Source organism: Scleropages formosus, chromosome 8 (genome assembly GCF_900964775.1).
Source record: "Scleropages formosus chromosome 8, fSclFor1.1, whole genome shotgun sequence".
Classification (NCBI taxonomy): Eukaryota; Metazoa; Chordata; class Actinopteri; order Osteoglossiformes; family Osteoglossidae; genus Scleropages; species Scleropages formosus.
This window is the reverse complement of record NC_041813.1, coordinates 21494077-21512777: the sequence shown is the minus strand read 5'-3', so window position 1 is coordinate 21512777 and position 18701 is coordinate 21494077. Positions and strand designations below refer to the sequence as shown.

The 18701-nt window shown below is 42.2% G+C and overlaps 1 protein-coding gene across 1 annotated transcript in view; it reads left to right on the top strand.

Annotated features, from left to right (window-relative positions):
• Window positions 1-18701, top strand: part of LOC108937209 (glutamate receptor ionotropic, kainate 2) — a 152927-nt gene that overhangs the window by 44379 nt on the left and 89847 nt on the right. The window contains exons 3-6 of the mRNA XM_029254144.1: window positions 4213-4380; window positions 5848-6105; window positions 14070-14251; window positions 18617-18670. Of these exons, the coding sequence (XP_029109977.1) occupies window positions 4213-4380; window positions 5848-6105; window positions 14070-14251; window positions 18617-18670 (662 nt within the window). The remainder of the gene's footprint in view (window positions 1-4212; window positions 4381-5847; window positions 6106-14069; window positions 14252-18616; window positions 18671-18701) is intronic.

Below are 18701 nucleotides of genomic sequence, written 5' to 3'. Positions count from 1 at the left end.
AAAATACAATAAGTGCATTACATTAGTAGGAAGAGACTTGGATGCAAACTCACGATTCTTAAGTGCAGGTAGTTTACCTTCCAACATGTGAACCAGTGTTCATCACACAAATAGCTGCATAAAACCTTTTACGAATTTTGACGATTCCCTCCTAGTAATTTTTATTTGTATATAAAATAAAATAGATATGTAAACACTAGAATTACAAAGTCAAGTTAAGTCAGTCAACTTGCAGTTACTTTGTGATTGTAATGTGATTTTTGTGATTTTGCTAAAATTTTTGTGATTGTAATGGTGCGAGCAATTTTTTTTTCCAATATCTAGTACAGTACCTTCATTCAGGGGCTTAAATTATTAACAGAATTATTAAGTAAATATTGCAGTGAAAGATTTGGCCTGAACTCTGTTGCCAATGGTGTAAACAGCACTGTGGCACCCAAAGGTATTATTGGCTGGATTTTTATTCCAAAGTGTCATGGTTCTCATCATATTTATGCAATGCCCACAGAAGTGTGGTCGCAAACTAGAAAAGGTTTACTGTAATTTTAGTCTTAATATATCAGTTTTTTTTCTTTCCCCAATTTTGCTCTCTCATGTTTTAGCAAATTCATTCCTCGGCTGATTTGAGATGTTCTTCCAGGTAGTGGCCAGTAGGGATGGAAACGAGATGGGGAGGGGACAGAACACTCACATTCTTCCCTTGGCTAAAGAAAAGCCAAAGTGACCAGTAAAACAGTGATTTTTTTTCGCACTGTTTCACTATATAGCGGTAAATGCTCTAGCATCACATTGCAAAATTAGGATAATAATCAACGCTGTCTTACCATGTAAAGCTGTATATATACGAATGCCAACAAGGAAGATTTCTATCGGGAAATATCGCATGATACCCTGAGGTGAATGTCGTAAACTGGCCCCAAACTATCGAAGCTGATGCGGGGAAAATAGCGCCCAGCACTCTTGTACCTGAGAAGTTCAACGTGGGAACGAAATTCTCGATTGTACATTTATTCGTTTAGCTGTTTTAAGGGTACATTTTACTGCTGTGAACTAGTGCTTTGGGAAAGACTTTTTCAACAGTGTTAATAGTGTCCGGTGAAACGGCATCTCTTTTCTTCTGTTTAGTACGGTTTTCCGGGACGTCTGTAGACAGTGACACGCACAGCTGAGTGCTGTAACATTAATGGTACCCTGAAAGTAAATGGTGATGAAATAAAACCGGGGGCAGCTGAGAGCATGGCAGTTAGAGCTGCTGCCTTTACATTCTGAGTTTTCCGGTTCCATTCTCAGCTACTGCTGTATTACCCATCACCAAGGTGTGAATTACTATAGGCAAATTCCCCTGGTGTGTAAATGGGTAAATAGTTGTACATAGTTTTAGATTATAACTTGCTTTGGAGAAAAGTGTCAGGTAAGTAAATGTAAATGTAATCTTCCCTTTCCAGAAAGGATTATGAATTGTAGCACTGCCATTCACGTATTTCAGACTATTCAATGCATATATAAATAATGGTGCGTGACTCTGGCATTTTCTGAAGTCTTGGTGAGCTAAGCATTCCTGAACAAACACTTGTCCCTTGGCAGAACGGCAACACGGCCGCTACTGGACTGTTTCTTGCAGGGAGTATAATGACTGACTGACTGATTAAAGACTGAGCGTTGAGATTAGCCCAGTTTCATCCCCAGTGCTCTTTGGGAAAGCTGAGATTAGAAGGAATGCACTTCAAAATTTGAGCTAGGAATCCTTGCCCAGATACGTAATGATCGGAGGCTCGCAGAAATGCAAAGTCCCCCCCCCCCCCCATGCATGCACGTATCAAATTTAATCAGAACAAGTGCTGCACAGAAGGGTAAACATTGTGGTGCCCTCTTACACAATGGCATTGACTGTGGTGTATATTTCATGCGATTAATAATTCACGCCTGCTGAATTTTGTATTGATCACACACTGCCAGGGCTGATGTATTGAAGAAGGCAGCCCTGCGTATTGGTTACGTGTCATGATCAGCTGCTTGTGACAGGAGAAACCCGTGGTGGATTGCTATGGCAACGTTACAGTGGCAGTATACACGGAATAACTGGATTGGTTCTACTCATTGAAAGCAGCACTCGAATGTCCACCCTTTGCGTAAGTGCTAAAACTTGTCATTATTCAACAGGATCAATTTAGGGTTGGTGTAGTTTTAATTTACGCCGTTAGTGGTGAAAACCTCTTCGAAGTTTTAAACAAGAAAAAAGTCATTACTTGAATACGTTGCATGTTCCCTTGGGACGTGATAAAGTGGCTGTATTTAAATCAGGAGCCATCTATTTGTTGAGAGTGAGAGGCCGCGATGGAGGGTCATTGCGAGGTGAATCGGGATTCTTCCCTTTTTCAGGAATCTCAGCAGTTCTGAAAGACTCGCTGACTTTGGACCACCGGTTCCAAAGCAGCAATGCTTTGGGAATTGTCTTAGGGTTTCCTACGTCTTTGGACTTTTGGAATAGGAGGTCTGATTATTTTTTTTCTTGCATCTCTCAGGAGTTTGGTACAGTTGCGTGTGGTCACTTTGAAAAGAAGTATGGTTTGTGCATAAATACAGCTGACTCACTTCTTTCCATGCCATTTTATTTGGTCTCAGTGGTCTCATCTTGAGCTTCGAGCAACAGCTCCTTTTGAAAAGGGTTTCTAATTATTTATATGCATTGTATTTTCAGTAACATAGCAGGGTATTTTTAGAATGTTTATAAAATACTGGAAGCATGAAGATTGTCCATCATTGTCCACAGCTCTTCAGAGTGTGGTGCAGTTACTGGGTACCACTTCACTGGCTCTTAGCTTTTTTCAGGCCATGGACCCCTTAAAGAATATATTGAAAGAAATAGAAGATGCATTCAATTTAGCATATAAATCCAGTTGAGGACTTGGGTGCACAGAACCCCTGCGGTATGTATGAAAATAAAGAAAAGGTGGGAAGAAACATGCGAGCTTACTGAAATAGTTGCATATCTGGTAATGCCATGGATGCGTTTTGGTGGGATACTTCTATAAACCACTTCAAGAACATGAAGAAAGCCAAGCACCTTAAAATGTATACAGAAATAAATTCAAACTAATATTGCACTCAGCATATTGCTCTGAAACTTCATTACCTACACATATAATTATATTACGGAAAGTTATAGGACAGTAATAAATTTAACTTTTATTTACTTAGGCTGTGGTATTTTCTAAGCAAGCCTGTGCTTCACATACAACTGAAGTCCATCCACAGACCTCCAGGTGAAGAACCCCTGATGTTAAGACTCCCAGTTAAATTACCAGTGAAGTCATGGGAGGTATTTTGCCTCTCTGCAGGTTGCTCTATATCTCCCATAGCAGTGGCGTCTGGTAAAGGCAGTGTGTTTTATCGCCATCATGCGTGGTGGGTTTCTTCTTTCCTTTCCCTTTCATTTGCAGTATGTCTTCAATGGAAGGGAAAGAAACCTCCTTTCATGCGCTATATATAAGTGTAACAAATGCCCATGCTACTAATTACACCACATCCAATTTAACTGACGGTTATCAGTTGCTTCAAGCTCATCATGGCATGCAAATGGCCTTCGCCCTTGGGGGGAATATTAATCTGCCAAATTTCCACACTGTCATGGCTGCTGGTTGACCTCCTGTCTTTGCTTTCCCCAATATGTAAACACAATGAGCTTTCTTCCTAGGTGGCTTTGTTTTCATATCGTGTCATCATATGTTTCTGTTTCATAAAAATGTGTGGACTCTCAAGTTTGTTTTTTGCTTAGGATAATATGAAAAACAATAGAGAGTGTAGAAATTGTGAGATCAGATGGGGGAGAGACTTTTGAAGTAGCTTTAATATTTTAATATTTTAACTATACCCCCTTATTAGCCACGGACAAATCTGGAGGGAAACCAGACTATTGCAGTAATTCTCTATCAGTTCCCTGGTGATCCAATCAGAAGGAATTGATCCCAGAATCTGTCCTCTGCCATCCATCTGTCTGTAGGAGAGTGAAAAGGTTTTGCTTCAGCGCAAATACTGTGCAACCAGCTATTTTTCTTCCTAGCAACTGCTGCATAAAATGTTCTGAATGTATCTGGAGCAAACGCTTTGTGTGCCACCTGTATCCACACGTGAGGTGTGCATGCAGTGTACCATCACTGGGAATACCAGATCTGATTTTAACTCTCCCATCCTGTTCTTTTCTCCTTTCTCCAGGAGGAATTTTTGAATCCATCGAAAGTGGTCCTTCGGGTGCAGAGGAGCTGGCCTTTAAATTTGCTTTAAATACGATCAACAGGAACAGAACTCTACTGCCAAACACAACACTGACGTACGACATCCAAAGGATAAACATTTATGACAGTTTTGAAGCTTCAAGAAAAGGTAATGGAAGCGTTTTAAGCACTCATTCTTGTTTAACTCATGTATACATACAAATTAAGTTCTAGTATAAATACCCAAATAAAGTACAATTATTAGGGTGTTATATTGGCTTGAATTGCACAATGAAACAAATAATTCTATAGTACAATGTTATATACTGTATATCTTATTTATGCATTTCAAACAATTATTTCTGCACCGAACTCACTGTTGTTTTTCAGTTTGAAATAATTGCCAGTTGAACTTTTCTCGGTGGTACATAATTTAAATTTTAGAAAATCTCAATGACCTATCAGCATAGCGGGCAGTTTTGTGAGCTGCAGCTCATTTACACTCCACTAGTGACAGAGTCCGAAACTCTGTTCTCTGGAAGTCTGTTGTCCATTATGTGTTTTGACACCAACTTCTTGCTTCTGCCTTCTTTGTTGTAGAGGCACCACCATATTCATATTTTCAGCACGTTAAAATTCAGTTTTTATTTCTCATGTTGGATATGTAGGGAAACACTGTACCTAACATCAGGGAGCCGTTCCAGCTGAAATTGCTGAATAGGACCCATAAATCACAGCTTGCAATTAGTTCTTTGTATCACAGTGGTTGAATGTGCAGTGCATGTGCTCACACACGGTACAGGTGTCCTCTCCTTAGACGCACTGCACTTAGAGTATGACATCATCAGTTGTGATTCTTGCAGTGCTCCTGGTTTTCTTGTGATGCTACTAAAACACTAACATTGTGTTATATTATACCGTTTTACATTTAATTTTGCCCTGTTTTGATACGTCATCCTTTGGCCTTCAAAAAGGCCCATGATAACACCAGTGAGGCTTTCAAACTATACTTCAGAGTAAACTACACAGTGATGCCGTATTGATTTTAGCTTAAATGAAATGTGTTTTATGCAGTAAACCCTGTTAAGCTATAGGGCAGGGTGGCTAGGAATGCATGGCTCGTGACACCATAATAAATTTGGGCTTAAGTATCTAGAGGACTTCTTTGGCGATCACCTGTGTCTTGCTGACGGTGATGTTAAATATAAAAAAGCCTTTAACATGAAAGGGCTTTCCTATGATGAGCCTTGACTCATTGGCCAGTGGGTAAAATAGAGCCAAACAGCAAAGCTTTCATCTCACCCTAACTGCCGTTAGACCTACGAGGTCCAATTAATAAATTGCTCAGTCAAACTGTGATTTGCATAATATGCTTTTCAGATAGTGTTCATAAAATAATTAGTAAATGAATTAATCAACAAAGTTGTTGCAGTTAGCGAACGTCGATTCCTGGCAAAAACATCAACAGGGGGCCAAATGTTTCATATTGCCTGGTTGATTTTTCCCGATGAATGAATTTATCTTGATTTGAGTTTTGAAAGATCACAAAATGAACATGTAATTAATTCAGATGATTTAGAGAGCACATTTGCCCTTCTCTCCTCCTGTCATTGACAGACTTCTGTCTCCTCTTCAGCCTGTGACCAGCTATCCCTAGGCGTGGCGGCTATCTTTGGCCCCTCCCACAGCTCATCAGCCAACGCCGTCCAGTCCATCTGCAACGCACTGGGGGTGCCTCACATCCAGACCAAATGGAAGCACCAAGTGTCTGACAACAGGGACTCCTTCTACGTCAGCCTTTACCCTGACTTCTCGTCCCTTAGCCGGGCTATCCTTGACCTGGTTCACTTCTTCAAGTGGAGGACGGTGACTGTGGTGTATGATGACAGCACAGGTGAGGCTCACCTCGTCCCTGGTCACCGGACTTAGGCTTTTTAACAGGCTGAGCCCACGTTTTCGCTCTTCTTGCCTGGAACACTGCCCTGCTTATCTGTCATTTTGTAGTCATTGGTGGTAAATCAAAGCACAGTCGCAGTCAGAGTCTCACACTTAATTTCAGCCAGTGACGTTCTGTCTTTAGTCCAATAGAGCAACAGAAATTTAGCTCTTAAATTTACTATCTTTTTTCATAATCTGTATTTGTCCGAAGGGGGCGTGGTGGCGCAGTGGGTTGGACCAGGGTCCTGCTTTCCGGTGGGTCTGGGGTTCGAGTCCCACTTGGGGTGCCTTGTAGCAGACTGGCGTCCTGTCCTGGGTGTGTCCCCTCCCCCTCCGGCCTTACGCCCTGTGTTGCTGGGTTAGGCTTCGGCTCCCCGCGACCCCGAATGGGACATGTGGTTCAGAAAGCGCGCGCGCTTGTCTGTGTGTGTGTGTGTGTGTGTGTGTGTGTGTGTGTGTGTGTGTGTGTGTGTGTGTGTGTGTGTGTGTATTTGTCTGATAATCTATTCTGGCAGCTGTAGCATATTCAATCAACATCTAACAGTATTCCAGCTCATCTCTGGGCCACTAATTTGTGCTCAGCCACTACTAGTCAACTGAACGTGATCAAAATAGTCCAGTGACTTATATGTGTTTGGGCTGTGGGAAAACACCAAGGGACTTGCAAGAGACCCATATGAACACAGGGAGTACACAGGAAGCACACCAGCTGGGAACTGTAGCAGGGTTCAACTGATGTTAGGCCATAATGATCCCCCACCACCATCTCCACGTACCCTGTGTCACTATGATGCTCTTATGAGATATGTCCAGTCATGTAAATGGAATTTTTAAAAGTGAATAAATATCAGTTATGAATCAACAAAGTTCTAAAGTAACGCATTTCTGATGCATGGCAGCTGGTAGCATAGTGCTTAGAGTCCCAAGCTTTGGATCTGAAGATTGCAGGTTTGAATCCCAACTGTGAGCTAAATTAATAAATTTGATTACCAGGAAAGAGCCATTTCTTGCGAATGGCAGGTCACACGAAAGTAGTGAGCCAGCCTTGGAATTGCTTGTATTTGTTCCTGGACCACAGTGGTAATATTTTTTTGGCTTGTATCACAGAGAGGACTGTGTTGCACCCAGCATCAGGACTCCAAGGACCCCTGAGAGCCCTGGGACCGATAGCTGGAACGCTGCTCTCTTTCATATTGAATCAATTGTTTCTGCATTCAGTTCTCTGTTAATCCACGATGAGAACATTGTGGTAACATCATGGTGGGGTTAATGACTGTTCTGCAGAAACTCAGACCAGTTTCTGCCGAGCACTGACGCAGTAAGGCGTTCTTAGGTTATAGATGTGACTCACTAAGTCTGGCCCTCTGTTTACAACAGTTTCCATTTTCAAGAGGGGCTCTTCTGGCTTCCACAGTTTCTCCCACACTTCCTGGGTTGCTGGTTGGATCAATGAGTGGCTCTGAATTTCTCTGAGCCTGTGACTGTCTGAATGCATTTGTGTAGGTCCTTTGCAATGGACTAGTGTCCTTTCCAGGGTGGACACAACGTTATGTAGTAGGGTCCCTGGGATCGGCTGTGGACTAATGGCACCCACTTGGATAAGTGGTTATGGATGATAAATATGGGTTGTGCCCTGAAAAGTATGGCTGTCACAAATCTAGAGGACACTGTAAATGCAGTACTCTTCAAGTGTTGGTGAGCTAACGCTTACGCTGCCATCATAGGCCACATCAATAACGTAGTGTCTAAATCACAGGCTATCATGTCCAATAAAAAGGACGTGACAGACCCTAAAGTGCTGTAAACCCAAAATAACGTTGCTTCAGCTGCAACAGTGAGTCTGTAGTTTCCTGCCAATTCTCTCTGTTGATGCGAGACAACCGGTAGGATTTATGAGTTTGTTGCCATGGCAATGCCACCAACATCACAGGGAGATTCAGCGAAGTCAGTGAGGGCTTGGAAATTATTGACCAAAGGCACCAAACAATGGCACACAAGTCACAGAATGGTGCACTTCATTCATTTAGTAATTTATATTTACACTTATCCATTTAGCTGATGTTTTTCTTTAAGGTGACTTCTATGGTCCTGTATTCTTATCATAATTTACCTGTTAATAAAGTTGGAAATTCCTACCGGAACAATTCTGCGTTAGTACCTTGCAGTACCTTGTACCGTAGCACGATGCGGGATTTGAGCCCAAAGGCAGCAGCCCCCATCTGTCCATGTTCTTATATCTGTGAAGAGGTACTTCCCAGGGAACTACAGTAATACGTGTTATAATTCCACAAAACAATAGAACCAGTAATTGAAAGTTTTAAGTATCTCCATTGCTTATTAGAGTTCTCAGCAAAAAAGGTAATATGCCTTGGGGTGGAATCCATGTACGCACTTTCACAGGAGTGTGTAAAACCAGACATTTGCTGATGTACTTTTAATTGTGTTGGCTTAAAGGTCAATGTGGAATTGTAAAAGCTCCGTCATGGAGAACTCTTTGATTGTTTGATGACATTTGCGGCGAGCTGCTTTAGTAAAACTGATGAAAAACACAGCGAGCAGTGTTTTTTCTCCCCCCCCCCCCCCGTTTTCATTTTCATTTTGAGCGACAGAAGTGTTTTGTGGAGAAAGAGGTTGCTGTTTGAATGGCTTTTTGAAGCTGACCTTTTCCTCAACAGCTCAGGAGGGATGGAGTAGAAACGGGGGGTTAAAAAAGTCCCCCCCCAGTCCACTCGAAGCCTTGATTCTCGATAAGCGCCTTAAAACTCAGAGACCGCGTCCACCTCTTGTCAGAACTGCCGTGCAGATCGATATGTATTTTTTTTGGTTTTTTTTTTTTTTTTTTTTTTTTAATTATATTTACTCAGACCAGGGTCCTCCAAGTGTAGGCCTACATCGACATGGCAGTAAGCTGAGTGTGAGCGAGTGGCACTGGGAAGGATCCGGCACGTCCCAGGACTCCTTGAGTAATCTATTTCAATTTGATCTGTGTGAGTGCACCAATCCCACGCAGGAGACGGTAATGAATAAGAGACTGGAACTGCGGCGGGCCATCACACGCTCCGCTGCAGCCTACCAGATTGTTCGGAGGTTTGCGGGCCATCGGCATTAAGTGCAGCAATAATTCAGGGTCGCTGGGCCACCTTTTTTATTTTCATTAATTTATATAATTTTTTTTTTTTGGTTTTAAGTCCAGTGACAGTCTGGGTGTGTGGCGTAGTGCTTCCTGCCCACAGGGGAGAGAGATTGGTGTTGGCTGCTGTTCCGCTCCGTTGTCATGGGGCTTGTGAAGGCAGCAGCGGCAAGCGGCATCACTGCGGGGTCTACTCTGAAATATGCCGTGTTGCTGAGTTCAAATGCCATGTTGGTTGCTGTGTGTGCGTCAAAGGAACTTAAAGTATGGGACAGCTGCTGGTGTAGTGGCCAGTGATACTGCCTTTAGACCCAGAAGTTGCAGGTTCGATTTCCGCCACCAGCCGTAATACCCTTGAGCATGATACTTACCCTAAATTGCTCCAGTAAAATTACCCAGCTGTATAAATGGGTAAATAATTGTAAGTAGCTTAACATTGTAAGTTGCTTTGGAGTATCAGATAAATGCAAATTCAAGCAATTAATTTTGCTCCCTTTCTCTCGTGCCACGTGTAACAGTAAATGATCCCAATCCGATTTTGCGGTAACGCTTTATGGGGCCATTCAAAGTGATTGTCAGGGAAATTCAAAGCAGCCAGGTGGCTATATTCAAATAAATGAATAAATAACAATTAAAAATAAACTTGCATATCACAGCTTTAAAATACTGCAGTCTTTTGCTCTTGTCAGATGTGTCTGGATCTTTTCACAATTTCTTAGTGCTGTTTCTGTTATAGATATATAAAACGTGCACATCAAGATATGCTAGTTGAGGAAATCTTATTTTTTTTGTGGTAGCAGTTTTTTGAAACTTAGTTTTATTTTCTGTATGTTTTTTAAAATTGTGACTTGTAAGCCACGCAGATGTCTTTATTACTTTCTGATTTTTTTTCGTTTATAGCCAATTTGAACAAAGTAGATGATTCAAAATGTAGATGAAATGTGTGGGTGATCAGTGGAGCTGCAATGCTTTGTTGAACTCTCTTTAAGAGCTTCAGTAGCAGTGGTTAAATTAATAATTTTAATGTGCTTTGTAAGGTTAAATGTGAAATTTATCTCATTATTTAATGAGGCTGTAGATCTATGTAAAATTTTTCTAAATATATTTACACTTATACCACACTTTCAGTTGTAACATTCTACTTTTCTAAAAAATTTTGTAATACTTTTGTTAAAATTATGGGTGAGTGTAAGAGTTTGTCCATACTAATTTTGCTCTGGACGTACCGTGACTCGAAAGAATGTGCACCCCTGCTTTGGAGAAGTGATTGTTGACAATGGATAGACGTTATTGGATAAAATGACACCATATGTATGATGCCGTGTAGCATATGCTGTTAAAATTTAACTAGCAGTCAAATATTTCCCATAAGATCCACTAAAACTGAAATAAAACTGTTAATATTTTAGTAAAATGCAGAATGTGGAAGACATGTAAGCTGAATAATTATATGGACCCTAGAGGGTCGACCCTTGTGCTTGGTCGATATGACACCCTAGGGTTTCTTTTTACTTCCAAGCAATGTGGTTTTATTTGTCTCAGTTTAATAAAATGTACCGACTGCTCATGCTTCATCATCTGCTTTATCTGACCAACAGCTGAATACAGAATTCATCTGTAAGAATTACTGCATACACCAGGGTATGTGAGACATCTAAGTCAAATAGAAGTATCTTAAGGCAATAATTTGATTTTCTTTTACTGGGCAAAATGTGATCATTTAAGTGTTTTACACAGTTAAAAAAGTATGTGGGCCTTTCATCTTCCGAATCCCTGCTGCATATTAAGTGTTTGTACGGGAGCTCTAATTTTGCTTCTTTTATGTTATACAGAGAAATGTATGCTGCAAAAAATAATGTATTACGTTGTTATATTTATAAACATAAAATGTTATATTTCTATACTTTACCATGCATGTTAGGCCAGTTTAAACACAAATGAACATTGTGTTTTGTGGGCTCTTTATAAGTAGTATTTTTTTAGCTTACAGATTCCACTAGATTCATATTGGATAATTAAAAGGTTTTACATAATTAAAGAAAAATCCTATAATTCATTAAAAAAATCTGAAAGGTAGTAATTTAAAAAACTGTAGTCATGACATTTTTCCCTGTTTTTATTCTTAAATGGATATTTGTGCTCATGTCTTGGCCACATAGTGTAATTAAAGCACAAGGGAAAAACAAAACCTTAAAAATAGTAAAACACAGCTGGTACACAGTTTAGAACTGGATGTACTCAACTCAATTGTTGCTAATTATAGGGGAGAACCACAGTATTTAATTGTGGTTATCAGGGTCAAAAGATATATATTTTTTTTCCATAAGGAATCCTTTTACGATGCTTTTGAATGGTTCAGAAATTCTAAGTAGAGTGACATTACATTTATCCAAGAATGTGTGTAATGGTTAAAAATGAATACTTTTGTGTTCCGGGGCTGGTGTTTTTGTCTTTTTTTTTTTTTAATTCATTTTGAAATGAATGCAGGAATAAAGTGAAGGATTGGCAGAGTAACGTGACATTGACCCCAAGCCAACATCCACGGAGCAAGCCGTGCATGTCACCTGTTAGCAGCGACTGGACTGAATGGCGCCTCACTATGGCCGATGGGCAGGCGGGCGGATCCGGAGCACCCCACGGTGCGGGCAACCATGCCGGGGAAGGCCGTCTGTGCTAAACGCAGCGGGAGACTCTGAGCACCATTTCTCAGTGATGCCGCTATTTCGGTTATTTATTGGCAGCCCTTTTCTTCCGAGCCTTGTGGGGAGCTCCCTGTGACTGGAGGGGCTGCTAATAAACGCTCCGAGCAGATGAAATATTCATGCCGAGTTAAATTCGGATCCAGGAGAAGTCTGCAGGCATTAGGCGCAGTCAATAAAGATCTCTGCTGACAGGCTGCTTCTGGTCTTCACCAAGTTCTCCGGTGGGTTTCCTGCCGGTGCTTCATGAGACGTGAAAGGACAGGTGGATTCCTGGAGACGCAGCACTTTTTTTTTGGACTTGTCCTACATTTTTTTTTCCCCCCCGCATGCTATATGTTTCAGCAGATTTTATCAGGTTCTATCAAGTTATCTTACGATGACCATGGATTCTCAGTTTATTAAACAGTAGGATGGATAGATGGATGGATGGATGGATACACAGACACACAGGCAGTCTGTCTGGTTTGGAGCATCCAACCTGTACCGATGACACAACTCGTCATAGTTTGACCGTTCTCTGTCCCGAAGGACCCGCTGGGGAGGCTGGCGCTTGTGGGTCTCTCAGTGTGTAACCACGTCGGTGTTGCGCTGGGGGCTGCGTCAGCCCTCTGTGCCGCCTATTTTGAAGATGTAGAACACATTGCCAGTGGGCCCCGTCAGCAATGGCGTGTCCCATGGCTGCTAGAACCAGGACCACAACACAGCTGGTGTCCCGCAGCGAGAGACAGTCCTTAAGAAATGCAGCATAAATAAATAAAGCTACAAGGCAAACAGCTTGGGACGTGGCAGTGGGGAATAAGAAAACATCTGCTTATGGCTTCTTCGTGGCTTGATACGTAGAAAGGATGTCATCTTGCTTGTGAGGCATCAAAACAAAGAATGTGTTGGAAACGTTAAAATAGCGTTTACTGTTAGCCTAGTCGTGAATGCGAACGCACGCAATGGTTCCATCAGTCACACAGCTTTGAGCTCTAACGCTTTAGTTGCCAGGATTCAAATTGTGCCTGCATCAGCAATTGACAACAGCCTCAGATGCTCGATCTGCATTGACGTGATGGGAGAAGACAGAGTTCCGGAGGCAAATCCATCGCACATCTTGATCTATTGTTCAGGCGGTGCCAAAGAACCTTTGTTAGGTGTTTCTGACATTTCCGTCCTTTATCCTGATTCACCCCCTTGAGCCCATGACAACAGCAGGGACACCTGATAGACAGGACTACAGCACGGGAAAGGAAGTCACGTTGCCCCGAGATGACAGCATCGCTTTCGCTGCTTCTGGAAATGAGCCTGCCCCGTCTGACAAGTTGTGGGAGATGAATTTCATTACAATTAGCATGACATCAGATGTCTATTCATAGGGCCCTCTTATCTGCTTCTAATTAAAACCGAGGGGATCAAATAAATGGGATATTGCTTCAATTACCATAGTTACATACTTTTCTTTACAGAAACAGAAATTTTCTTAAAGTTAGCACACGCAGTTGGTCACTGCACGTCGTGTTCGGAATACTGAACTGTGCAGATTATGACGATGTTTAGAAATATTTAACAAACTTGGAATAAGTGGGTCTCAGCCTAAGAAGCATAAATGCTGTGTGCATCTCCGTAAGAACAGTAAAAAAAAAAAAAAAAAAAAAAAAGGCAGTTGTGTTGAGCAGAGCGACAAAGGATTAGACCAGGGTGTGGCTTGGGAATAGGGGGTGTGTCTATTAAAACCTGAGGAGCGTTGAGTGATCTAATACCAGGGATGTAGCAAGATGTCATTGTGTTTGTGCAGCCAGGACTCAGCAGAATATAACAGGAGACACAGGTCACTTTAGTGGATGGTGAGATTTTTCATTCTGACTGCAAACAAAACGGTTGCAGAAACAAAAAAAAAAAGATGGTTTTTCTTGGACTGGAGGTATTGGAGATTTTCAGAATGGCAGAGCAAGATACAAACAAGCAGTTTCCCAGGAGCCTTGTGTACTTGTGGAGCTCATTACAGTGCTGCCAGGTGGATGGGAACACTTAGGGATGGATGTTGAACTTGAGGTATGCAGTCGACATGCTGACCATGCTGCGTGTTTGCCGCTGCTCCCGCTCCAGGGCTCATTCGGCTTCAAGAGCTCATCAAGGCCCCGTCTCGCTACAACATCCGCCTGAAGATCCGGCAGTTGCCAGTGGAGACGAAGGATGCCAAGCCGCTGCTGAAGGAGATGAAGCGCGGGAAGGAGTTCCACGTGATCTTTGACTGTGGCCACGAGATGGCAGCTGGAATTCTCAAACAAGTGAGTCTTGGTTCCATCCGTGTTCCAGTCCCTCTTTCTTAGGGAAAGGACTCAGGCTGAAGGGACAGTTATGAAGGAATCTGGGATGAACATGCGTTAGTAAGAAATGTACGTGTAGGCTCGATTCCGGACTTCTTATTTTTGACATAACATTATGAACCAAAACCACTAATACTGATGTTTACAAAGAGAAACAAGCCATGAATACATTTTCCTGACTCTTTTCTAAAAGCTGCTTACACTGATTTTTTTCCCATTTATACCTGGGTAATTTTACCAGAACAATTTAGGGAAGGTACCTCAATCATGGGTACTACAGCAAAAGGTGGGATTTGAACTTGGGACCTTTGTGCCCAGAGGTAGCAGATATAATCACTATGTGTCCTGCTACCCTCATTTGAGGGGGGGGGGAGAAAATGTCAGCAATACATAAAAAAAAAAAAAATGAGGGTAAGTCAAAAAGTGTCCAAAATGTGGTCACTTTTATTACTTTACTTCACTTTTATTAAAAATATACTGCGTATACTTTTCGACTTGCTGCCCTTCATAGAGGGTGTCCAAAACACTGTGAGAGACGGAGACGTGAAACACGTCCGCAGATGTGTAAGACCTGCTTTACGAGACGGGTCCGAGTGACAGGTCGCAGGACGTGCAGCAGCCTCGCAGACGTGGATTGGCTCTGACCGCTACACACTCGCCTCCGGAGAGCAGATGCCTCAGGATTACTTCTGGGAAGTCTCAGTAAACACCGTGTCTGAAAAGTTTGCAGGAGAGTGACATAATTGCCATTATTCCACGAGGGGTGGTGGGGGGTTTGTTGCATATGCTCCCACAGCGCCTCCTAGGGGCTCGTTAGGCATCTGCTAGTTACAAGCCATGTGGGAGGAAATGCGTGAATGTGCTGCTCTTGCGTCGGTGTAATATTTCACTGTCAGGTCATTTGTTCCGGGTTCTTACCTTGGTGCAGCTGGTTGAGGGGGTGGCTTACAGCTCTTGGACAGCGCTGTGGAATGTAGATTTGATCCCCATTCTGTCTTTCTGGAACGTCCATGGTCTCCCTTTGTTTGGGTTTCCTTACACACGCAAATGACTTGTGTTTAAGGCGGCTTACCGACTCAATTTTTTTTTTTTTTTTGGTCGCAGTAAGTATGCGTGGTTAGCATCCCATGTAGGGTCACACCATGTGCTTCTGGGATTGGCTTTTAAGCACCGTGACTCCACATTTGGACAAGAAGCTACCAACAGTGAGCGAACATTTCTTCTAGGAAAAATAATACAGATGGTACTGACATATTGAACTGGAACTATTAAGTGTAAAGCAAACTAAGCATGTAAAAAACAACTGATCAGATCTACCAGAAGATTATAAACTAAAGTGAAGATGAGCAAAGCTCACTAGTGGAATGAAAACAAGTTACTGGCAATAAGTAAATAAAATGTTTCTTTTAATCTTTTTAAAGGACGTTGTTATTCTTGACAAAGACAGCAGCACTAGATTTTGTCATAACATTGTATTTTTAATTTTCACCCAGTGTAACACATCAACTTAAACCTAACCACTTTGAAATGATAATGTTGGGCATGTAGAACAGTGTAATAAGTATTAAATGCCATTGCATACAATATTTTCTATAATTTGGTTTTACATACACTTAGGGGTGGAAGGCAGAATAAATCAATGATTGTACATTTGACTAAGATTTTAACAGAACTTAATGAGCACGTTTTTTTTAAATCAATTGGTCAATTTTGTTTTTAAAATAGTATTTTGTTTTTCAGTGCACAACAGACTTTGGTTTTTAATTTGTATACCTTTGGAAAATGTATTTTTTGTAATAGTTTTCTGTTTGTTGGATTTCTCTTGTTCCCTAGCAGAAATGGGTGCTTTAATATGCAAAATACTTTTTAAATTGCTGCAATCACTCCTCATGATTTCAGGCATCTGTTAAATATTTAAGGTAACGTGGCCAGCCCCATCATTCGCAGGACTTTTAATCAATTTCCAAAAAGGAGATTGGTCATGAGGGTCAAGGACACCTTTCATCAGCTCAAAGTAAGACGTGATCGTCTAATGAGCAGTATTAAAAGGCAGTTCTGTTTCATATGTTATCTCCGATATTCGGCTGTTCTCCTGAGTGAAATTCCAGCCGAACCTGACGGATCGTGCTCTGTCGCTGTTACGTAAACTGTTCGCTGCGCTCGTTCCTATGAACCTGTCATCTCAGCTGATGTTTATGGGCAGCGTTGGGTTTTTCTGTACTTGCTTGTGGTCCGGAGCCTCAGAGTGAATGGATATTCCATGGAGGCAGTAACTGGCCCAGAGACAGATCTGTCTCTCTTTAAATCTCTTTTGCTTGGACTTGCTGAGCGTTAAGAATTCCTCAAAGGTGTCACATCAGTGGAAGGTGGTTTTCTTCTTGAATGGTGTGATGGCATCCTCAACTAAAGTGAAAGCTATCGTAGCAGAGAAGGTTAAGGTGAACCACCCTGTTCAGGAGATTATACCTTATCATTCTGCTGGAAATGTGTTAAAGATGGACCCTCATTTATTCATTCATATGGGTCACACTTTTCTCCAAAGCAGCTCACAGTTATTTACACAACAGGGTGTGTACACCAGTTCCGGGTGTGTATCTTGCTCAGGGGTACAGCCACAGGAGGAGAGTTTTGAAGCTGGGTCCTTATAACAGGTAGCAAACAGCTTTACATATACGTGTCATTCCCTCAGTTGCATCTGAATTTAGTTGCACATATTCCTGGATACTTACAATGACATTGTAAGATGAACATTTCCGTCTGTTTCAGATCAGCTGTCATTAAAAAAAAAAAAGTTTTAATCATAGATTTGTTTTTAAAATTTTATAAAACATTCATGCAATGAAGTTTGCAAAAAAGTCTAGGTTTGATAAGACTTGAGTATGAGTGAATTTGTGTGTATATGTATATATACGTACATATACGGTATATATATGTACACACACATACAGTATGTGTATATAGTGGTGTATGTAATGCCAATAAGACAGCTTGTTGAAGTCAGGCCAAGAAATTGGCAGCTGAATTTGGTTGTTCAAATACAGTTATGCAACATATTCATTTGCAGTCAAGTAATGGGAATGAAGATGCCCATCTGCCTGCGGACTCCAAATCTCCTTTCAATTGAACTGAGAAGGAAGAGAGTGAACGCCGTTTATTCTCCAAGCTGTGACAACACACAGACGCTCAGCCCAGTGTTTGATGCCTGTTCTTCCCTCTTGCTTCATCTTGTGTAGCTGCGCTGCCGGTTCTGTAAACAATGAATCCACAATGGCGTTTTCTCCCGTCCGCGTGTTGTCATTTGCCCTTCATTGGGGGGGAGGTGTGATTGTTATTGGGGCCTGCTGGACCTCTCTAATGATGGTGAGCTTGGGGGATGGATGGGCTGCGGGTTGGGAACCACGTATGTGCTCGCTCGTGTCGCAGAGGACGGCATGCAGGAGCGTGGCTTGGTGCTGCTGGAGGGTATCAGGGAAACGCTTCCTCCAACACTCCTCGTTAAATTCACGCGCTCGCACACAAACACTGGTACCCGCAGACAGACGCTCACATCCACGTACGTACTGGCAGTCAGGCCCATGCATACACTCTCAACATATGTAGGGAGATGTCTGAGAGTTCATCTTCGGAACGAATTAAGTTTCAAGGTGTGGTATGACTACACACACGCTATCTTAGGGGTCGTCTCCTGTGTGTAATAACGGTACAGAGAGGTTCTTCTTGAATGCTGCAGATTAGTCAGGAACGAACTGGCATTCTCAAGTGCTTTGTGTGGTCCAAAATAACTGCTTCCTACTTACCGCGCTATTACCATAGGATTTCGGCGCTGCATTCAGCATTCTCGAGCCTGCCGTCAGAAGAGCAGACATTGCCCGTTCTGGCCTTCACGAACCACTCGAGACCTTTAACGGCTAACGTACAGAAATGGTACAAATTCCCGCAAAGGTACAGAAATAACAGTACGCAGGACATGTGGAGTGACTTCTCCATGGGGTTGTTTTCTGAGATGCTGTATTTCTCTCCCACTCTGCCTGCAGACTACTGCTAGGTGTGACCCAGCAAGTCGTTTCCTTTTTTAACACCAATTTACCGTGGATTTGATTTAAAGTTGTACGGTGAGGACTGTGCTAAAACTTTCAGCGACACGGTATAGAAAGATTTACCCCTCTTTTTGCATATTTCACAATGAAAGTACGGAAGGGAAACACCAAAATTCTACCTCTGCGCCCAGTGAGGGTGCGTGCGTGCGTGCGTGCGTGTGTGTGTGTTAGGGGAAATGTTGATACCCTAAGAGGACAGTGTCCGTCTCTCTCTCCCTTCCCTCTGCAGGCGCTGGCCATGGGCATGATGACGGAGTATTACCACTACATCTTTACAACGCTGGTAAGCAATTTCGCACACAATGGCGTTTGGT